This window comes from Morone saxatilis, unplaced genomic scaffold, assembly GCF_004916995.1.
Source record: "Morone saxatilis isolate NCDOM2014 unplaced genomic scaffold, NCSU_SB_2.0 Contig15, whole genome shotgun sequence".
NCBI classification, from domain to species: domain Eukaryota; kingdom Metazoa; phylum Chordata; class Actinopteri; family Moronidae; genus Morone; species Morone saxatilis.
Window position 1 is genome coordinate 12,239,957 of NW_023339707.1, and position 22,077 is coordinate 12,262,033.

The 22,077-nt window shown below is 41.9% G+C and overlaps 2 protein-coding genes and 1 long non-coding RNA gene across 7 annotated transcripts; 2 read left to right on the forward strand and 1 right to left on the reverse strand.

Annotated features, from left to right (window-relative positions):
* The first annotated feature begins 465 nt into the window (after window positions 1–465).
* asb8 (ankyrin repeat and SOCS box containing 8) lies at window positions 466–4,781 on the forward strand. 2 transcript variants are annotated; one of them, XM_035656990.1, is made up of 4 exons: window positions 466–604; window positions 1,495–1,671; window positions 1,766–1,870; window positions 2,881–4,781. In XM_035656990.1, the coding sequence occupies exons 2-4, from the start codon at window positions 1,543–1,545 to the stop codon at window positions 3,514–3,516; spliced, it is 870 nt and encodes a 289-aa protein (XP_035512883.1). In that variant the 5' UTR covers window positions 466–604; window positions 1,495–1,542; the 3' UTR covers window positions 3,517–4,781. The 2 variants fall into 2 exon arrangements, with proteins under 2 accessions (XP_035512883.1, XP_035512884.1); XM_035656991.1 differs by lacking the exon at window positions 466–604 and having other exon boundaries at window positions 694–1,671.
* An 803-nt stretch (window positions 4,782–5,584) lies between these two features.
* LOC118324047 lies at window positions 5,585–9,454 on the reverse strand. Of its 2 annotated transcripts, none has more exons than XR_004796535.1 (3): window positions 9,290–9,454; window positions 6,544–6,615; window positions 5,585–6,007 (listed from the first exon to the last, which is right to left on the reverse strand). It is a non-coding gene; the product is annotated as an uncharacterized LOC118324047 (long non-coding RNA). The 2 variants fall into 2 exon arrangements; XR_004796536.1 differs by having other exon boundaries at window positions 6,544–6,631.
* On the forward strand, window positions 7,542–22,071 carry atf7a (activating transcription factor 7a). Of its 3 annotated transcripts, none has more exons than XM_035656165.1 (12): window positions 7,542–7,625; window positions 12,620–12,691; window positions 15,559–15,655; window positions 15,903–16,015; window positions 16,474–16,638; window positions 16,867–17,015; window positions 17,457–17,544; window positions 17,641–17,760; window positions 19,267–19,416; window positions 19,721–19,909; window positions 20,442–20,547; window positions 20,667–22,071. In XM_035656165.1, the coding sequence occupies exons 1-12, from the start codon at window positions 7,542–7,544 to the stop codon at window positions 20,897–20,899; spliced, it is 1,566 nt and encodes a 521-aa protein (XP_035512058.1). In that variant the 3' UTR covers window positions 20,900–22,071. The 3 variants fall into 3 exon arrangements, with proteins under 3 accessions (XP_035512058.1, XP_035512057.1, XP_035512056.1); XM_035656164.1 differs by having other exon boundaries at window positions 7,564–7,617; window positions 20,667–20,899; XM_035656163.1 differs by lacking the exon at window positions 7,542–7,625 and having other exon boundaries at window positions 12,578–12,691.
* The last annotated feature ends 6 nt before the right edge of the window (window positions 22,072–22,077 follow it).

Here is a 22,077-nt window from a genome sequence, read left to right on the forward strand (position 1 = left end):
TCTTTTATAGAATAAAAAAAACAATCAATCAATAAATAACTGCAGCTCTAAGTAGCCTATAATATTCACTGTAACACATTCAGTCCCAGACTAAATATAAAAGTATGACTTCCTTGTTTTATGGTGTGTTAGTATCTGGCTGCCCGAGCTGTCAGCCCTCAGTGATCAGTAGTAGTTCACTGTAAGTTACCTCAACATGGTAACAAGGAGGTACCTTCAGCTCATGACCATGTTGAGGCACGCCGGTGGATGTCTGCGGTGCCGCCATACATGTCATATATTGCGGAAAGTAAGTGTGCATTAGCACGAGCGTGGCGACAATAACGCGAACATAAAGCGAACAATTACAGCGAACAATTATAGAGCGTATAAAGACGAACATATAAAGGAAACAATACAGCGACAAAACTATAGAGCGAACTAAAGCGACCAAACACGCGAACTATAAAGCGAATCGTTGGCTCCGTCAGGGTTTAAATACAGGCAGCGGAGGCTCGAGGCGGAGGGCGTGGCCGTGAGCGGTGACGTCCTGTGTTTATGTCACACCGAGCAGCCGACGGTCAACACGGTAACCGTCAAACGTTCACACCGTGGACCATAAACGGTACGTGGTCTCACTGACATCGGTCGTTTATCGATGGTTAATGCGAGGTGCATTTCGGAGCGCGTTCACGAGTGTTTAAAATAAATGCCATTTGTTTTGTTTTTTTGTTTTTTCTCCGCCTACGAGTGTCGATTCTTCTTAGCATCTCGATGCTAACGTTAGCTCGTCAGCTAGCATTAGCTAACTTAGCTGTCAGCCGGTGAAAACGTAGCCCGGGATATAGTGTTGTCTTTCTCTAAACCAGCCCGTCAAGTAGCTCTTGTGATCCAACTGTGTTAATGTGTTACTTTTTGAAGTTGTCACCTGGTGTGCAGTGTGCATTAGTGTTACAGACTGTATGTTGGTTTCTTTTGTTGTCTAGCATGTTTCTGCAAAGTGAGCTAACGTTAGCTGTCAGTGTCATTTGTTTACGTTTAGGTGTCACTTAACTTAACTTAACTTAACTGAGGTTGCTGGTTCCCTGCTGACAGTCAGCAGTCAGGATAACGTTAGATAATACAAGCATACACTCTTTCTAGATTGCCTAACATGTATTTAATGTTAAATTGATGTCGATCAAACAACGGGGTGAAATGATAGTTTCTTAAATATGTTAAATATGTTAATCTGGTAATAAAATCAATCGTTCATGATTGTCATCCTACAATATTGCATGCAAGTTCAATCTAAAGATCAACAAGTGGGTTATTATCGAAATCACATGTATTTCTATGTTAAAGCAACAGACAACATGTAATAATGAAATAGTCACAATAGCAGCTACCTAACAATACAAAGAGTATTTTATATTTTATATATTTTATTCTGGTACATTTCCTTTAGGCTCAAGGATCTCTATCATTGTGTCTTACGGCTTTTTAACTCCCAATTTCTTGAAAAATCTGTTTCAGTGTGCCGTTGTGTCACCCCTGCCCGGGTGCCATGGTCCTCAGTTACACATGAGCTCTACTATGTGGTACATCATGCAAAGCATTCAAAGTAAATACTCCTTGTCTGAGCGGCTCATCCGCACCATCGCAGCCATCCGCTCATTCCCACACGACAATGTGGAGGATCTGATTCGTAAGGTAAGTCTGGTCATCTTTCAGCCTGACTTCAATAAATACTGTCGCTTAGTGTCATCTGTTATACACTGATATCATTATCTTCTGCTTGCCTAAGGGAGCTGATGTGAACCGGATGCACGGCACACTTAAGCCCCTGCACTGTGCCTGTATGGTCGCTGATGCCGACTGCGTGGAGCTGTTGTTGGAGAAAGGGGCAGAGGTATGTCATAGGTGACTTCTACACACGGGACAATTTCCCAAAGCATACCACAAGATATTTGATCCATTACCTACCTTCCAGACAGCCACTGTATGATACGAAAGTCAACCTGCAGGGAGTTGAAGCTTGCTCGTGATAATCTGTCACACTGAACATGGATGCCTGGTGTGAACAGGAGAAGTGTTTCCCTGTTGGTTTGTTCAATACAGAAACAAAAACTGAATATGAGTTGTGTCATATTATAGTATTATTATAGTAGTGTCAGACAGAGTGTCAGTGTCATACTGCACTGTCATCAATTGAAACCAGTCGCTGCCTAAAAGATAGGAAATTTGCATTTGTGAATCCTAATAATACTCCTGCCGTATATTTGGCCTCAGAGATTTGGTCTTTTGATTTATCTTTTGAGATTTCCGCCTTCACCCGTAGACAAAGGAGGCGACCAACATTTTGTTTTTGGTGGTCATTGCAATCGAAAAAGTAACTCAAATATTCGACAGCAGATTGCTCGGGTACCTAAATGATGATGAGCGTGAATGCCACATAACATCCCTCGTTCACTTCTGGCCAGAGACCTTTTTTACATTTACTATTTGACTGTCAAATGAAGGCAAATGTAAAACAAAAAATAATTAAATGAACAAATTAAATTCAACAGCACCCTCTTACTTTAGGTAATCCCCGTCCACCGTTTTCATTGGGACTGTCTATTTGGTAGAAAGTAGTTTCATTTCTTTGTAACAGGAGTTTGGTATTTTTAAAATTGCTTTGCTCGTCTGTGTGGTATTTTGGTGCTCAATCACCACGCCCTCCAATCTATATTCGACTTCACGCTGCCTTAAATTGCACTTAGGGCTGCTGCACATACATGAACCAAAACAGCAGCTGCACAGTCCATGTGAGACCTAACACCTTCTGCTGGTCGTTGCTCTTGCACGATTAAAATATGACTCTCTGTGTTGTTAACTCCTTAGCATAAGATTGATCGTTACATTACATTTCCTCATCAGGTGAATGCTTTGGATGGATATAACCGCACAGCACTGCATTATGCGGCAGAAAAGGATGAGAGCTGCGTGGAGCTGCTGTTGGAGTACGGCGCCCAGCCAAACGCCCTGGATGGCAACAAGGACACCCCACTTCACTGGGCCGCCTTCAAAGATAACCCAGAGTGTGTGAGGGCTCTGCTGGAGAGCGGGGCCTGTCCCAATGCACGGGACTACAACAATGACACGCCTTTGAGTTGGGCAGCAATGAAGGGCAACTTGGAGAGTGTCAAAGTACTATTAGACTATGGAGCCCAGGTCCACGTGACCAACCTGAAGGGCCAGACGCCTATTTCCCGACTGGTGGCTCTGTTGGCCCGGGGCCTGGGCACCGAACAGGAGGAGGAGTGCCTCGAGCTGCTGTGCCGGGCGGCAGGGCGATTTGAGATACGACGGGCTGACGGCACCCTTCCCAGGGAGCTGAGTAAGGATCCTCAGCTCCTGGCGAGGCTGACCAACATGGTGGCTCAGGCTCCTACGCTTCGCTCTCTGGCGCGCTGTGCTGTCCGGCAGAGTCTCGGAGTCCAGTTCCTCCCAACTGCTGTGAAAGAGCTTCCTTTACCAGAGACTATCAAAGACTATTTACTGCTGAGGGACTGAGGTGATGAAATCATTAGACAGCTAATCACATTGCATTTATTGGCAAGAAAGTCGGTTGAAACATAGGATATTGTCTGACAGTGGCCCTCATTAATCAAACCTTCTTGCAAATGAATATAGATTTGTGCAGCGGGAAAAACCTCTTCTAGTCTTTTTTTAATTATCTAGTGGTTGCACAACATCTAAATGAGCAGATTGTTGAGTTTGATAAGTGTCAGTTGTTGGACAAAGACTGCACCAGTCCGTGTTTTTTATTTATTTCTCGGCCCACCGCGCATGCATTACAGAAAGGAACAACATCGAACAACAACATGAAGATAGTTGTGTTCAATCATCCATCTGTTCATAAAGAGCCAGTGCATCTTTCAAATTTTAACTAGGTTTATTATAATTCTTCTGTATGTAAAATTCACAATTATGTATTGGTTATTACATTTTAAAACGTAAATATTATTGAGTTTGGTGTTTAAAATGTGTATATTCTCATTGTAAGAGTAGATTTAAACGTTAGAGGTTTAATGAATGAGGGATAATGTCTGATGATGCAGTTCCTGAAGTAGTGCTCGGGAACGAATGCTATGTAGTTAGTATGATAGTTGAAGTGGCCATCTCTCTCTCAATGACGTCCCGGTGAACTCACAATGCAAGGAATTTTGAAATTCCAAGGGAAGAATAAACAAAAAATAAAATATAAATATAAAGATTGTTATGTAGAAGCAACAAAAAGTTGCAGAATAATATCATTGATTTGACAGATTGGTTCACAAAATGTGGCGGCCTCACTCATTTTGCCTCCATCTAGTCCTCTGAAAATGTTCAACGCTGATAAGAGTGATGTCAACATGCCTGCTGTCATTTCCTATTTATTTGGGCTTTATTTTAATGAGGGGTGCAGTTGCAGTTGCCAAGGAGGAATAAAATGCTCGTTTGTTTTTTTAACAATGGACGTTTTCAAGGGTGCTCCCTCGTCCAGAATTTTGCAGCCTATGTTAAAATATACTTTATTTTAAATTAATGTTAGAACCATGAAATAGCATGAATACTAAGTTTTTGTCCTTGAACGAATCACTAAATAAGCTTGCGAAATGTATTTACGTTTGTTATGGCATCTGTCTAAAATCTGACCTTTTCTGTGCTTGATTTTGTTTTGATGCTTGTTCTGTATAAAAAATTAACTCCTTAGATCATGTCTTGTGTACAGCAAAAGTGCTTTTTTTTTTCTTTGTCAACGTAATGAAAGTAAATGCCTTTACAGTATATCCCAATCTCTTTTTTCTCTCTTCATTGTTCATTAAGATTACACAGACTGCTGTAATAACTAACACTTGAAAATGAAGCACCATTACTTTAAAAGATGAGCTGTAGTAGACTATGAAACACTAAAACACTTTGACTGTCACATTCAAATTATTCAGGCGATTCGGATGGAGGTTTTATTTGCATAGCTCTTTTTTCACAGCAGACATTTTAACTTGTACGGGCAGGAAAAGCAGAGGTGTCACTAATAACATTAACAATGGCTCAGTTCTATTCTAGTGAGCCCGCGTGCAAAATACCAGGACCCTGAAGCCAAAGCAGCTAAATGGAATTCAGCCCTCACTTGTTTTATTGTTCACACCTGTGCTTCTCCTGCACTTTTATTACACTGCCAGTGATTTGATTACCAAATCAAGTTATCAAGGCTCAACGCTTTAGACAATTAAAGTTTACATACACTGTACACTGTAAAGAACATCCAAATCAAGAATTTAATCATTTGATATGTTAGAATATATAACTTATATCTGCTAGATCATTAATATATACAACAGATTTAATATTGATTTAGTAAAGAAAAGGCTAGATTACGGTTGAACTGCGTTTTCTTGCTCGTGATTAGGTTTGAATACAGATGTCATCACATAGTGCCTGTGTACTTTAATTAAACTGAATCACAGTCATTACACGTAAAGGGTCAGAGGGGCTCAAATATGAGAAACAGTGTCATAAATTTACAGCCGGGACTGTTACTTGGAGCTGTTTCTAACCAGTTTTAAATACTTGAGCAAAAATGATACAAGAGGAGACAATAAATGACAGCTGAACAGGAATTTAACATTTATTTTGACATTTTGACTTTGGCAAAACATAATGCAACAGTCATTTGATCTCCCCGATCTTCCTCTTCTTGATAGATGATAATAATAATGCAAAGGTTAACCTGCGCACATTCAGTTCTCTGGTTATCCACTGGGGGTCTCTAAAGCCTTGTCTCTGAATTCACATTCACTGGCTTGTTAAACAGCCTCTGAATGGGATGTTTAGTGTGACTTGTATATTGGAGGGAAATTGCGATGTTGTGTAACAGTTGCTGTGGATTACATCAGCTGCCTCGTCTTTAATACTCAATGCATTCTCAAGTTCAACCACCGTAGCCTATTTGTAATATTTTGGCCTGTTGTTTTAGGCTTGTACACCACGCTGCCGTGTTCTGCCACAGTCAGGACGTCCACTTCCAAGGAGAGAGAACAGGGTGAGAATATCAGGAAGGAAACCAAAGCAAGAGGGGAAAAGACCCCCCTCATCCTCATTGTGTGAATTGTGACACATTATGCAACAATTTAATTAATCATAAATCATATAAATAATAGAATAAATATAATATTTACCACTTTAGTAGAGAAGAGAGAGAAAAGTAGCCACAGTGTGTGACTACAAAATAACTTTAAAATCTGTCCAGTATATGACACCCTCTATCTTTAGACCTTGGATTTGGGTAGGGACAAACAAACTCAGAACCCTTGTAAAAGGGACAAAAGAACAACAACAACAACAATAGTACTACTACTAATAATAATACAGAAGGAGATAGAGACGTTAACCAGTGGTTCTCAAGCTTTTCTGGCATGCTCCCCTTCAGTTCACGCCCCCACAATTTGTATCAATCATTAATAATAATTTGCGAACTAATAAAAAGATTCCAAGCTGAAATAAAGGTCAACACAATTATAGCTTCAGCAAACTCAAAAATCATATTCACTCACTCACTTTGTTCCACTCCATATCTTCCACACATCCCTGCAGCGGCTCTGTTCCCTCCCCAGTCTGAGAACCACTGACCTAAAGGATGATAAAACTAACAGATATTGATCTTTAATGGTATTTTACATACTGTCGTATAACAGAACAAATATGTGTTACACAATCAATCACTTGTAGTTAAGAAATGGTGCACAAATATTATCAAATTAAAGTTTTAAATTACAACTTTTTAAAAAAAGTTCAATATCAGTACAACATCTAAATCACATTGTATGAACTCACTTGTCTTTTAGGAAGACACCTTTGATTGGTCCCAGTCTGAAATATCACTCACCCAATTAATAGATATATATATAGAGAGAGATGTGATTCTTTTGAACAATTTATTATTATGAGGGGAATTACTCAGTCATTTACACTTTCAGTTTTTCCCATTCAGTGTTTATAATATGTTATCGTACTAAAGTATTACCTATTAAATTCTGTGAGCTGGTTAGGGATTTAGCATTTCCATATATATTATTTACATTACATTATTTACATATGTATTTTATTTTATGGTGTTTTATGTCATAATGATTTTTAGTCAGTCTAGTTTTAGTACCATCAGTTTACTCTTTATTTTCTATTAACATTACTTGTCACTTTTGTGTGTTCACTGGTGGTTCCAGGCGGGGGGGCTCTTGGGTTTCTGATTGTACTTTCTGTTTTGTATATGTTTAAATATAAAGTTTGAAAAGTGCTTTTGCAAATAAAATGACTATTAACTATTACAGTATACAGATTGGGTCACTCACACGTTTTGATAGTGAGGACACAACTGGTGTATTTGTATCCTGTATCTGGGCTGACAGAGGTTATATCTTCCTGTGTTATACCTCCAATCTCTCTCCAGGTTAGTAAAATATTAAAGCACAAAGCCAACAAAGTCAAGAGCTTCTTCCTCTCAAGGTCTGGACACATCTCCTCACGTCCCACCACGAGAACTGATATGAAATCTCGCGATGACTCGACGTCAAGGGGAGTGTCAAATTCCAAGAGAGAGGAGAGGAGAGGGGAGCCAGAGAGAGGGGCGCAAGGGTGAGTTTGTAAACACTTTATTACCCTTTTTTAATCGCCATAGATATGTCGACTGCACTAAACTATGAGAAAGTAGCGCTCGGTGTGCCAGTTTTGCGCGTTAGTCGTTGTTAAAAGCACAGGTCTGTGTAAATGTCTGAACTATTGTGGCACTTACAACGTTTCATTCGGACCCACTGTCTCGCCTTGCACTCAAGTGTCAGTCCGCTAACCAACTCACTGCTAGCTCTCACCCCCGCTGCTTTCGTGCTTTTCGACTGCCCCCAACACCCGTAAAACACAGCAGCTCACTTCGGGTGATATTAAATAAGTGTCGGCGAGTGTTTGTTGTGATCGTCGGAGCTGGTAGTAGCGCTGTTATTACTCACTTTGAATGTGCGTTCGGCCTGTTGTTAACGCTAGCCACACCAGCTAGCCATTAGTTTTTTTTTTTTTTTTCGTTTTTTTTCTTCTCGTGGATACAAAAAGTTGATTTCGGGCTTTTAACCAATAAGATTCGGCTGAGCGGTGTTATTGACAGGATCCCAGGCTTTGCGTGTATCAGATGCTGTTGACTGACGTGCTCATAGCCAATTGCTGTAAAGAAAAGGCGGTCTTGTTACGGGAAAAGGCTGGGCTAAGTGTGCCCCGAACCTCGCCAGACGGTAATGAAGGCTAAAAAAGATTAACTTTTTTCAAGCCAGTCAAGCTTTGTCTGGACGAAGGGACTGAAGTTTGCAGCACTTTGGGATTTCAGTTTGACATTGATCTCTTTTAAACATGCCTGAAACCCGCGACGAAAATAATATTTGCCTGTCTGTTTTTTTGGCGGTAGAATATGCTGTAATGACAATCTGGGTCTGCACGAAGAGCCTGTGAAGAGCTCTCAGAAAGTCTCAAGTAATAATGATATCCATAGTATTGCCATTTGAGCTGTTGAACGCCCCAGGATCCGCATCTCCATGCATGTCAACACCTTCATTGGGAATGTAGGTCATGTTTTTGGCAGAGTTATACCTCATTCCATCACATAGAGTTACACCAGAGAAAACTGCAGCCTGTTTGATCCAATCAAACATCTTGACCCACTCTGGGTAATGATATAAAGTGGATTTTTTGTGTGTGTATGCAACATAAATATACCCTGCTGCAACTTAAACACATGTGGTGCATACATTTAATGTCTCGAAAATATGCGTTTGAGCATGCACGTCTGTGATTCAAAGTCTGTCCGTGTTCTTATTGGTTTGTTAATTCAGGGTTTATTTCTATGCAGCCTTAAGCATACATTATTTTGCAAAGTTACTGTCAGCACCAGAGGCTGTCCATGGCTCTGTTTTTGATGAGGCCCAAAACATCAAGCCACATGGTCTTTTTCTTTTGAATTTGTTGCAACAGAACCAAAACCTCACGGGCAAAGTGCCTCTAAAAGTTGCCGACCACGACTCAAATCGGCGCAGTACTGCTGATTTAATTTTAGAAAACTGCCCTGGGTCCATCCTGTATTGTCCTGCATTGTCTGCTAGCTCGGCATGGATTTAGCTTTTAGGCCTTGTTAGTTATGCAGACATGGATATAGGATTTCATTTGTTCCATTTACCAAATCTCGGGTTCACTTTGCTTACATAAATACATATTGGCTGTTGCGCACACGCCGAGCTACAGCTTACATCTCCCATTCACACCACCTCACCTGTGATCCGGCAAATATCCGCGATCTTTCAATTGACCAATCGCTGTCTGTGTTTTTCTTTCTCTCTTTCGCTATTTCACCATTTCACACTCTCCCTCCCTCCCCTGTGCTTTTCTTTTTTCTTTTTGTGGGGTCTCCCTACCCTCTGGCAATTCAAGCCTCAGATTCCAGAGTCATGGCTGCAGCGCGAGCTATTAATACAGTTTGTTTAGTCAGTTTCCTAGCAGGCTGCATCAAACACTGGATGGCTGTGGCTGATTATAGCTGGGACTCGTTCCCCTACACCTGCTGAGTCGGAGAAACCCAAGTTAACGGTGGGACTTTGGCAGCGGCTCAATGAGAGCGGCAGGAATTTGGGCACTTTGCGCGCTTCCATGTCACCTTGGATGAAAGGAGGCGAAAATAGGTGGACTTGATACCCATGCCTGTAATGAATATCAGCGATGTGTATCAGGACTAATGTAACCAGCCGACTGATTTATTGTGTCTCGCAGAGTTGAGGTCTGCACGAAGCCGAGCATTTTACAGTGTGCAGTAAAACTTTACACTGTCAAGTCATTCATTCGTTTATTCTCAGCGTCAGTCAGAGTGACAATCAGAGTAATAAATTAACAGCGTCATTTCTTTCTGTATCCATGTGGACCCAGCAGAGGATTACAGATGTTGAGATGTCATTCATTGTTTGTCTTACCACAAAGCTAAAGTATATCTTCTTCTTCCTCTTTAAGCATTAGATGCTGAAGAAAAATACCGTAACACATCTGTTTTAATCAGGTTGTGATATTGGTTGGGGCAGCTATGTAAACAAATGTTATTTTCCACCCTTGTCATCTAAAATTTATGGTGGAAATCCCACATTTTATGTTGCTGCCAGCCAGCCAAGTTAATGTCTAGCGTGTCTTTAGTAAGATGTAAACTCTGCAATCTGTTCCCACTCCTCACGCCAGATGTGTCCATTTCCTCACGTAGTCCACACCCTCGGTATAACGAGGTGGACGGAGTATCTCGTTTGCAGACACATCTCTGCCCAAATAGACTCAGTGGGTTGGAAGCACTTTGTGAGGCCCCTGGCACCAACCTGTTGCCTTTCTCCAGAGCATGGGAGGTCTGCTTCATCGGCCCTTTGATCTGCACGGAGAGGGACAGGGCTTTCGCTTGCAAACACGACGCAGACCTCTTTCCTCATAAAGACATGGAGCGGAGAGACACAACGGTTAGGTCTGTTACAGCGCCGGCGTCATGGGAGAGCGTTGTATTCCAGCGCAAGGCCTCAGTAATCATGTGTTGGCTCAGGGGCAGCTGTCCTCGGCAGAGGGAGAGAAGAGGGAGGAAAATATACTGACTTCAACATTGGGAAAACTTTCAGACATTTATGCCTCGCCAACATAATGAATAATCTGTCCCACTCAATAATGTTAGACTACATGCTCAATCCATGTAAGTACAGCAGAGTGGTCAGTAACTCGGCAATATTACAAAACTAAAACTGATAAACTAATGTTGCTTTCCAGTTTGTGGAATAGATAGACATATTCCTGAGAGCTGGATATGGCATCAGTTGATTTATGTTTTTATTTTTTTATGAACAAGATTAAGCAAGCTTTACAAACAAGTCTAAACAACACAGAAGTGCAGAGGCTGTCATGCCATCATCATAGTTAAAAGTGCAGGATCACAAAAAGCATCTAACGTACGTTTTATAGGATTAGTATTAAATTATTAAAGTCATCATGACTGCGTTTGAGCGAAACCTTCTTCAGTGTTACTGTAGTCGTGGCTTTTGTTTATTGAAACGTTTCTACATGTATACACACAGCGAGGTCCTCGATGCCTGTCGGTAGTCGCTGTACTGTCAGTGGGACATTGTTGCGTAATAGCTGCCAGACGTCACTTCGGGCCAGTTGAGAGTGCTAAAACATTAATGTCCCTTGTCCATCGCCACCCCTCTAAACTGATTTAGATTCAGCGACAAGTTATTTTTCTAACTTCCCAGTTTGTCTTCACATGGTGTGTCGTTCAGCTGTGCAGAGCAGTGCGGGGGGATTGGTGGAGTCGGGGACGGGGTTGGCGTGGAGGGGGTTTGTGAGGGGTCACTCTGCTCCGTGGAAACAGCTGATAGAACCTGTAAGCCCCGCACAGCGTTAGTTTATGTCACCTTAGCTTCAGGCACAACAGGAGGAGAAACCAAACACAAGCATGTGCATAATTAACTCTTGACAATAGCGTTATTCAGGAAGAGAGGGATGTAGTATTTGGCTTCTTGTCCTGTGGAAAGCTTTGGAAGTGTTTCCAGTGCATTCAAACGCCCAACAATGCTATCCTTATGTGCCTCTATTTTTACAGTTTTACCAAATATTTATGCTGCGTTAATAGCACCCCAATAAAAGCCTTCATATTGTGGTTACCGCAGTAATATTGGACAATAAAATTAACTAAATTATTAAATTATTAAGTTAATTCAACTTGAACTTGAATTACCGGCATTAAATTTATGTTCTCTCTCTTTTAGATCATACTGTTACAGCAGCAGTGTTATTAATTCAGTTAATATGAAATATTTCATTTTCATTGTAATTTTTTTTCTTGGCAACCAGCTTGCAAAGGTAGAATATTTATCTGTATCGTAACATTGTCGGCATTCATGTACTGTGTAAAAGAAATGTAATATTAAATTTTGTCAGTACGATCAGTTACATTTGGGGACCTTCTCAGTCATTTGTATCTCGAGACAGAAAAAGCAAGGTTTGTTTATTTGTTAGGATCCCCATCAGCTGGTCTTCCATGGCTCCAGTAAGGACTTGGAGTTACTCAGGACAACAAAGTGAGATACAGTGTCAGGTCAGTGTGAATGTGCCTATTTCAAGATATTTGCGTTGTGGAGCCGCTTGAGGGAAAAAGGCCGAGAGAAACAGCTGAGAGAGGGAGAGGTTGAATGAGAGGTGCAAGAAGGTAAAAGGTAGGGAGGTGCTTGGGAGGTGAGGAGAGGGAGTGGTAATGAGAGAAGGAGGGATTGGAAGTGAAGGAAAATGAGACAGAAGGAGAGGGACATGTCTTTGTGTAAACGGTAGCTGTCGTTCTCTCCTGCAAGCGGCTCCTCATTGGCCAACCAGAATCCCCCCTGTGTGAAGGAAGTATCACCAGGGAAACTTCGTCTCGCTGCCTCTGTGCATGTTTTCCTCCTTGCCAGGGTTATTTTTAAATACCATTCGGCTTCCTGCTCAGACTAAAGACTACAAGCCACAGCATCCCAGTTTTGTTGTTTTCAGGATTTGCCAGTTCACCAATCAAGAAAAAGCCGCAGCAATGTTCTCCTCTTCTCCTCTCCCACAGTTACATTGCAAGCTCTTTGCAAAAATGGGGGACGACCGACCTTTTGTGTGCAATGCTCCGGGCTGTGGACAGGTAAGTCTTCTGCCTCCTTGTCCTGGGTTTCATGTGTGTGCATATCTGTGTGGTGTGGGCTATTTTTGTGTTCATGTACGTACTTTCCAGCAGTTGACTGTAACAGCTTATGATTGAAGTGTTGCTTCTAATAGAAAATTAATTGAAAGCACAAGAAAAAAGACTTTAAAAGGCTTGATTTGAGGAGAATAAAGCTTCACACTTACAATGAGAGAAGCTGATAAACGCGACTTCTGGTCTGCTATCATGCTCGGACTCACTGCCAAAATAAACTAACTGGCAGTGATTTATGCAACACGCTTAATGATCATCACTCACGTAGCATTCAAGCTAACACGCTGCCTTGTGAGACAATGCTGTCTCCTTTAGCAATGACTCACTGGAAGCTCCAGTGAGTAATCATAGCATAGTTATTGTTTCAACCTGTCACTGTTGACTTGTAGCGCCTGCAGACACAGGTTTGAGCCCCGGCAGTGACTCAGCTGAGCGCCAATAGTGCACTCACATGCCAGTAACGTGGTGTATAGTCGGGGGGTTGGCCTGATATCACAGCAAATTGAAAGAAGTGTGTTCAAGGACTCGTGATTATTCAACGCAGGAAATATCATGTCTGATGTTGTGCTCAATTAGCTGTCTGATGCTTTGTTCGTCTGGGCGTGAGAGAGCTGGTGATGGATTTTCTCTCCTGGGGTCTGGAGGAAGAAAGTGTTTACGTGGTTAAGAAACATTTGTGATTCACAAGCCGTCTTGCATTCTCTGATATAGACGTGGTCTGTTGTACATGGGAGTTGCGGTTCGAACAGCAGGCCTGTAAAGCAGTTGAACATGCGTGTGTTAGATAAATAAATGATGCGTTTGTTTGTTTTGCTATGCTTTTTGTCTCAGAACATTATGTACACCGAGGGAGCTCTTCCTTGAACAACTAACTTTCCTTGACATGTTTCTGTGATGTAAATACTCTGCATATTTCATTTGTAGATATCATTATTAATTTAGTTGGAAGTTAAAGCAACAGAATCATATGGAAGCTTCTCAAGACAGATGTTGTTGACGACGGTGTGGGTCTTTAACTGTAAATATAAGCCTAATATTCTCTCTTTTTGCTCGGTTTTGGTCTTTGCCAGAGTGAAATATATCTGCCTCTGCAGCTGCCAGATTGTCCACTATGTTCTTGAGCTAGCGTTGGTCGCTAAGTTTGTGTATCAATTTGCAGTTAGTGCTGGGCAGAGGATTTATCCGATTCTTCTTCACTGAACAAAGCTGTCTGCTGCAGCTGGAACTGGAGTTGATGAGAGCAGTGAGACTGAACTAAAACGGTATAGTTGCAGGCAAGAAAACCTAAAAACAATGAAAGTCAGGTGATAATTCTCAGCAGGTTTGTTGCTACGACCGAATGACACACAGTCCAATTGGCAATGTAAAAATATGAATTAGTTATCATTGATTATTAGATTTAAATGTTAAACACAAGCAGTTAAACAAAATATTGACCTAAATCAAATATGTTCTAACATAGACAACATTTTTATTTAGATCAACTACTAAGAATTACTCTACTAAAAACTAGTTTTCAATACTTGGGTAATACTTGAGGTTCAATACTCAGTTCTGCATATTAGCTTAGACATGTGCTGAGTTTATATATATCATTGTTGATGATATTTGTTTGTGTACATTTAGACACAGAAAAAAGTGCCGTATGACCAAATGCCGTTTTACTGCTGCCGTTTACAAGCAACAGTTGTCTACCAGGAAAGTCTGCGTCATGTCCATAATAGAACGAGGATGATTGACTCCTGGCTTTGCTCAGGGTTTTCCTCTTACCAGGTTAACAACAACAACAACAACAACACAAACAGCCCCCCAGTATTCACTGTGTGGAGAGAGGTAATCCTAGCTGCCAGTATCTCATACACAGAGATTAGTTGGAGATAGTTTCCTCCACAAGACCCAGCCGCCTTGTTCAGAGGAAAGAGACAAATCAGACATGCAGTTGTATTGGTGATGCTGCCTGGTAGGGCTAAAAATAAGCCCCCTGACACTTGACTGTGTTTCCACTTCACTCTCTCACGACTGAACTCGCAACTGCAACGCAGTGCCCCAAAATAGGCTACAGCGAATGGTGAATAGGCTGGTGCCAGAGCCCAGATTATTCCTCCTCCGCCTCTGACTGATTCACCTCGCCACTTCTCCAAAGAAGTGCCGTGTCTCAGACGATGACTGTCGGTGCTGTCTTGTAAAGGTCTGATTTGTCCATGTGCCAGATCTCCTGTAGCTTCCACTGTGGATAACTGATAGGAAATAACAGAACGTAGGTTCCCCCAGAGCTTTTCTGCACTTATGGCATCAGCCATTCTACACACTGACTAGTTTGACAACACTGTGTTCTCTTCTGTAAAAAGGCATTTGCATTTGTAGCATCTGTTTTGGTTTGTCCGTTCATGTACTTTTGGTATTTATTTGTGCCAGTGGGTTTTATACTTCATCAATTTGTTAATATTTTCATTCCCTACATTTCTTTGCTGTTAAAATCATTTCAGCTGTAATCCATACAAGCCCTTTTTCTTTTTCTAGATAATTCTAGTTTGTGCTAAGATATTTGAGCCCATGTCCTGCGGCTAGAATGGGCCCATACAGGGCTTTTGAGACATGAGGAATTGTACACCACAGATACAGTTTTCTTTATGGTTTGTCACATAATGTACATAGTATAGGCTGTATGCACTGGGTTACATCTAAAAAGAGATTATTGCAATATGATATCTGGGTTAAGTTAATTTACTACAGATCACCAGGACAAATTACCTGTAGGCTGCTTCATATAATGTGCTTATCTTTCCTCTTATCTTCTTGTTCACTTGTTCCAGAGGTTTACCAATGAGGACCACTTGGCTGTACACAAACACAAGCACGAGATGACATTGAAATTTGGACCAGCCAGGACAGACTCTGTCATTATTGCAGGTACTGTTTGTCAGTGTGATGAACACACAGCTTTACTCATCCTCTTTGTTAAATATCCTGTCCCAGCATTCAGATGAAGACTGTTTAGCATACCTCAGTGTCAGTGTGTTCCAACACTATTAGTACTATCTCAAGAAAAGCAGCTCCAAAGACACATTAATGACACGGTTTCTATATTCAATGCTAAGTGTGAACTGCGTGCGACAGCGTTACTTTGAATAGTTATGTGTTCATTCCCTTTTGCCAGACCAGACACCTACTCCCACCCGCTTCCTAAAGAACTGCGAGGAGGTTGGTCTGTTCAATGAGCTGGCCAGCTCCTTCGAACAAGACGACGATGACAAGAGAGCAAAGAACTCTGTAAGAAAAGCTTGCTGTTGTCTGTTTTCATCTGTGTGTGTGTGTGTGTGTGTGTGTGTGTGTGTGTGTGCCTTCACACATTAATATGAATAGAAACCAGTGGAATTTTGTGCAAAAACTCCCACGTAGTGATAAATTACTTACTTCCTTATTTCTTACCTCAAATGTCGATGCAGTCAAAAACGATTGTCTGCAGAATTTCCTGCCTTGTGCACTGTGTATTATTATCATTCAACCTATTGCAACTGCTTGTAAAGATGATTTTATTATGATCATAACTGTGCGTTGCGCTTAAAATAGTGTTTTCGTAAAATAATGTTGTGGTCGTTTGGTTTGTGTGATGAATACCATTAATGCACACTTCCCTTTTTTTAATGTACTGTTGTGTATGTTCTCTTATCGTTGATAAGTAGTGTGAACTTAGACTCTTTATCTCTCACTGTCTTTGTCCATCTCAGCATCCTGCACCCAACTCTGTGGCTTTGGACATGAGCCTGCAGACGACATCGGACGTGAAGGTGAAAAAAGAAGCACCTGTAGAGGTCGACTCCTCGCCACCAGAGAGCCCTGAATCCATCTCTGGAAGGTCAGACAGCAGCGGAGAGCTTCTGGTTAGAGGAAAGGTAGGACAGACATGGGAGGAGGGAGGATTGCATAATTGTATAGGGAAGAGGGGGGAAGAGTATGGATCATAATGCACGTCATCATTACATTTGCAGTATTACATGAATGCACTTTGAAGTGAATAATATTGGCTTTTTTCTCTGGGATTGAAATTCACATTGAAATATTGTGTCTTTAGTTTGACAACTGAAAGCTCTGTTTTAACTATTTTTTTTATCCACTCCTAGGACACACCACCCAGGAGTTCAGCCCCCACCCCGACAATTGTGCGTCCAGGTTCCCTCCCACTACACTTGGGCTTTGATGCCCTTCAGCCTACCATGCCATCACCCACCTCTGTCATCACACAGGCACCACCTTCCAATCGTACTCTGGGGTGAGTAAAGTTCAGCGTCCTTCTACTGACCTCTGCTGAACCTCTTTAACCCTGATTTGCCTTTTAAAAATTCCTTTAAGTAGCTTTAAAGTATTCCACATGTCTTGATTACAATATCATATGTATATTCTCTATCTGCTGGTTCCAACATTATGTTGAACCAATATGATGTTTATGAGTGAACGCTACAAAGCTAAGATGATCATGTTTTTTGTGGCTGCACAAATTGAAATATGTTGTTTGTTTTGTGCATCTTTTTAAATGTTTCCCCATGAATAAACTGACACATGTTGTTTCTTTAAAAACTTTAAAGCACAGTTTGGACTAATAGGTGTGGATAATTGTTTCCTAAGTAGTTGCTATGTTACAGAAACTTGGGAGTTTAAACAAACATGACGAAACCTCCTGTTCCTGTTGTCCCTCTGTTGTCTGCTTGTCTAGTTCACCAACCAGCCACTACCCAATGATGATGCTTCCCTCTGGTCAGGCAGTGCCTGTGCTCCCTGGTCCAGTACAGAGTGTCATTAATGTAAGGCAGACCAACAGTCTAAATTCAGTTTTATAGTTACGGAGTTGGTTCAAGTTATTAAAACATGTGTGTCTGTGTGTTTTATCTGCTCTCCAGCTGGCCCGACCTATGTGCATGGTACCCAACATTCCTGGGATCCCCGGTCCTCCTCTGGGAGGCAGCAGCAGCGGCTCTAACTCTCCCTCTGGCTACAGCATGCACTCAGAGGCCAAGATGGTCAGCACTAGATTAGCTTGTTATTTTTATCTTTTTATCTGTTCTTTTTGTCTCCATCTTCACCCTCCAGCCCTCCTCTGTACTGGCTTAGTTTGTTCATCATATGACTTTTTACTGCAGTTACTTGTTTATTTAACTCTTACGTCTCAACACCACAATTTGTGCTGAATTTATACCGCAAAGTACAGACAGAGCTCTGTGCAAGATCCTACATATCAGTTGTATTTCAGATGAAACCGAGCTAGTTGTGGACATGGTTTTTAGTATTACAACATACACAAAGTATCCACTTTAGCAGATTATTTACACAAACTGCTTGCTCCTTCAGTTACAAGTGGAAGATAATTGGTGAAAATGAAGGCTAGGGGTATATGTTATCACACACGGGACATGGGTTAACTCATTCACTACTCTCTATATAGTAAACAGTTTACTCTACAGTAAGCATTGAGACTTCAGACACTTACCCAAGTGTAGAGTCACACAACATCAACAGCATCATCAGTAACTTGTTCCAGGAACATATAACTTTGGTTGACTCACATCAGCTACAAAGCCTCCATCTCTGAAGCCAATACAAACGTGTTGAGGCAGAACAGGATGTCACATGAACACAAGCTGGAACTGTGTGACAATGTCAGGCCAGGGCAAAGATCTTTGCAGAAATGTTAAATAAGGGCTCCAGTGTGTAAAGTTAAAGTGTTAACTTAAAGCTCCAGTGTGTAGGATTTAGTGGCATTTACCAGTGCAGATTGCCACTCTGTCGCTTCACCTTCCCTTTCCAAGTGCGAAGTAGACGGTGGTAGCAAAACACGTGAAAAACATGGTGGACTGCACGGATGGCAATATAAACAGCTCATTTTAAGGTAACAAAAACATGACAATTACTAGGAGATTGTACACGAATTAAAACATAGTTATGCATATTATATTCCATTTCTGCCAATACAGCCTAAATATTACACACTGGAATATACACAAATATGAAACACCTGTTCAAATTCATGGCTCAGAGAATTCAGGTTTTTCCAGAGACAAAGGCCTGTACAACCTGTGCGTATTTGATTATGTTGATGTGAAAGCATCATAGATCTAGCAGAAAACATTTGTTGCATGTAACATAAGGATAGTCTGTATGCAGCAGAATATGGCAGCACAAACATGTAATAAATCAGGTGTCATCACACAATACATCTGGTGCATAAGTGATGAACAGCGTGCGTTAGGCTGCATTGAAGATTAGTAACAAAGGTTTAGGCCAGGTTGTTGCCGATACTGTAAATGAGTTGATTGTTAACATGGATTCAATTTAGTACAATCTTGATGGATGCAAAAAAAATTGTAGAGCTATTGCTTTTGAATCTGACCTGCTGCGTCGTTGCCGTCTTTGCCTTTTCAGTGCTTAGACCTTTTCTGTAATGATAAAGTCGTTTCTTTTATATTTAGATTACACTGATTATACTGTTGCTTTGGGCTAATGTTGGTCATATCATTGTTCTCATGTAGCGTCTAAAGGCTGCGCTGTCACAGCAGAGTCCGTCAGGACATAGTATGGGAGTCATGGCCATGGGCAGCAGCCCCATGGTACCTCAAAGGGCAGAGCAGAGCCAGCTGCTTGTCCAACAGCCAGATGCTCCATCACCTGCACAACCTCAGGTACACCGTGTTGCCTATAGTTGAGGGCCTGTGCTGATTTTCAATGTCATTTAAATTTGGGAAATCTCAGAAAATTACCAAAAGTTAAAACATTTTTGATATATGACATAGCACCTGTTTCTGTTACAGAACACTGGGGCTGTACTTCTGGTAGCGAGATGACTATAATGTGCTCTGACTGAAATAATGAAACTATGACTCAAACTTCCCTTTTCTCTCTCGTCTTTCTTCCCCTCCCCTCCCCTCCCCTGCCGTCCCCTGACTGTCTGTTTCCTTCTCACCCTTTCCCCTGTTCTTCCTCTAGGTATCTCCAGCACAGCCTACAGGTGGGCGTCGGCGGCGGACGGTAGACGATGACCCGGACGAGCGAAGGCAGCGCTTTCTCGAGAGGAATCGGGCCGCAGCATCGCGCTGCAGACAGAAACGCAAACTTTGGGTCAGTTCCCTAGAGAAGAAGGCTGAGGAGCTCTGCAATCTGAACGTCTCACTGTCGGTGAGTGGGTTTGGAGCGGGTGGGTGGGGTTGAAACATGGCTTGTGGGAGGCCTGTGTTAATGTGTGCATAATCACCCTGAGTGCACCCAGTTGAGAGGCTTTCAGCTAGTTGTTTGAGAGAATGAATTAGAATGTTTGTGAGGTGTTTTCCAGATTACCACAGTTTCAGGGTGAATTTGCAAAAGGGTGATGTTACAGGACTTGTACCCATGGAACTCATTAAAATTTGTTTCACATCTTTATTGTGTTATTTGGTGGTTGCAGGTTATTTTTACACCGCAAAACCACTTTTCCACTGCCAGCTGTACTGTAGTGGAAAACAGACTGTTTACCCCTTTAGAGCATTTCCTAGCTGGAAATCATAAAAAAATCAATTAAGTGAAAACATTTGGAAAGTCTCCCTGGTTTGAGTTATACAAGCCAGCGTTAGTAATGCTTTTAAATTTGGGTATACTGTATGTCTACCCAACTATGATATAAACTATGAATTATTTAAAAGTGTTCATACGTCCTTATTTTCTGATCCTGCAGAATGAAGTGTCTCTGTTGCGGAACGAGGTGGCTCATTTGAAGCAGCTGCTGCTGGCCCACAAGGACTGTCCTGTGACCAACCTACAGAAAAAGACCGCCTACTTAGGTGAACCTTTTTATAATTAATACACGTTTCTCACCTGGTAGCCTCTTACGTTTATTTTTTAAGGCTTTTGCCAGTTTACATTTAAGTCTGTATTTGTGTTGTCTTTGTTTTTTGTGCAGCTGCAGAGGAGAGCATGAAAGACACCTCAGAGCCCACAGGTTCCCCTGCCCCGGTTATCCAGCACAGCTCTTTGGCGCCCAGCCCCTCTGCAGGGCACAACGGCCTGAGCTCAAGGGCAGCAGCTGAGGCCATGGCTATGTCCGTGCTGGCAGGAATGGGCCAGCACCAGAGGGCTGAGAGTGGACCCTCTCACATTATCATGGCTTCACAGTCTCAATCTGCTGCCAGATGATGAGCGATGCCACCACGGCCCAGAATTGGCTCACACTCGTCACCCAGGGGTAGAAAAGAGCAGTGGACCCCCCCCCCCCAGAAGTCCAAATTTCTCATCCTCCCCTTCCCCCTTCGCCGTGCTCCTCTGCTCTCTCTGACCCTCCGGTAGAGCCATCATGCTGTGGCCTGGAGCTCAGCAGCAGCCTTCTGGGAATGGACTGAGACTTTTGAGAGAGCTTCCTGTTCACTTTGCCATAGACTACAGGGGCTGGACTCCAACCTCCCATCCTCGTTTCCCCTCTGTGCTTCCCCGCTCAACTCTCCTCACCCTCAGTCAAAACGACTCTTCACTGGACTGTAGGACTGCATCGCTCCGAGTGTACTGCCGCTAATGAACTTCCCACGTGGACACGCACCACACATTGTGCACAGTTTTTAACACACAGGTGTTCTTGATCAAATCAGATACCAAACAACACACAGGGCTTTACACTGTTTTCAGCAGGGAATAGTGCCTTGTGCTCCTCAACTTTTTAGCCTTGCACACACCTACGCATGCCATCACAGCATACCTCCCTATACATCCTTGGCTCCAAAGATGCAGTAGTTGTCTAGACGTCAGTGACTCAGATCTCAAATATTTGCCGAAAAACCTTTTTGTAAATTGTTCCACCTCAAGGTGATCTCAACATGGACCCAAAAACCTTACCTCATTTAAACCCCTTTATGATAAAATGGATTAGTGTGTGTGATTGGCTCTGTGTGTATATATTTATGTACATCAGAACATAGCAGTTTGCCTACTCCTGATCTAATGCGTTAATAGCTGGATTGTTAGCATGTGACTTTTTCTATTAGGGTGTTTTGTTCCAGATACAGTATGTGCAGCTATATTTTTTTTAATCAATTGGCACATCCTCCCACATTAGTCGACAGAACCAAAATACATTGGGTTGAGTGTATTATCTTAAAATTAGTTTGTTTGAGTAATAGCTTTTAATCACCTGAAGGGAATTCAACTCCTCCCCTCCTCCCGACTTTCCTCTAAAACAGGCAGTTTTGCTGTTAATTGGTTTGTAAGTGGTTGCCTTTTCCATTTTATATGATATTCTAGTGACTGTGTGGGCTCGGGACTTACTGTAACTGTTATTTTCACACTTCTCAGGATGGTTGCACATCCTTGCTGCTTGTTGGAAG

Bases quoted from the DNA above. Each gene is read 5' to 3' on its own strand.
- asb8 (XM_035656990.1), top strand. From the start codon at position 1,543: ATGAGCTCTACTATGTGGTACATCATGCAAAGCATTCAAAGTAAATAC. The intron at 1,672-1,765 runs GTAAGTCTGGTC...TGCTTGCCTAAG, and splicing joins TGGAGGATCTGATTCGTAAG to GGAGCTGATGTGAACCGGAT. The intron at 1,871-2,880 runs GTATGTCATAGG...TTTCCTCATCAG, and splicing joins TGTTGGAGAAAGGGGCAGAG to GTGAATGCTTTGGATGGATA.
- atf7a (XM_035656165.1), top strand. From the start codon at position 7,542: ATGACTCGACGTCAAGGGGAGTGTCAAATTCCAAGAGAGAGGAGAGGA. The intron at 16,016-16,473 runs GTAAGAAAAGCT...TGTCCATCTCAG, and splicing joins ACAAGAGAGCAAAGAACTCT to CATCCTGCACCCAACTCTGT. The intron at 17,761-19,266 runs GTCAGCACTAGA...GTTCTCATGTAG, and splicing joins TGCACTCAGAGGCCAAGATG to CGTCTAAAGGCTGCGCTGTC.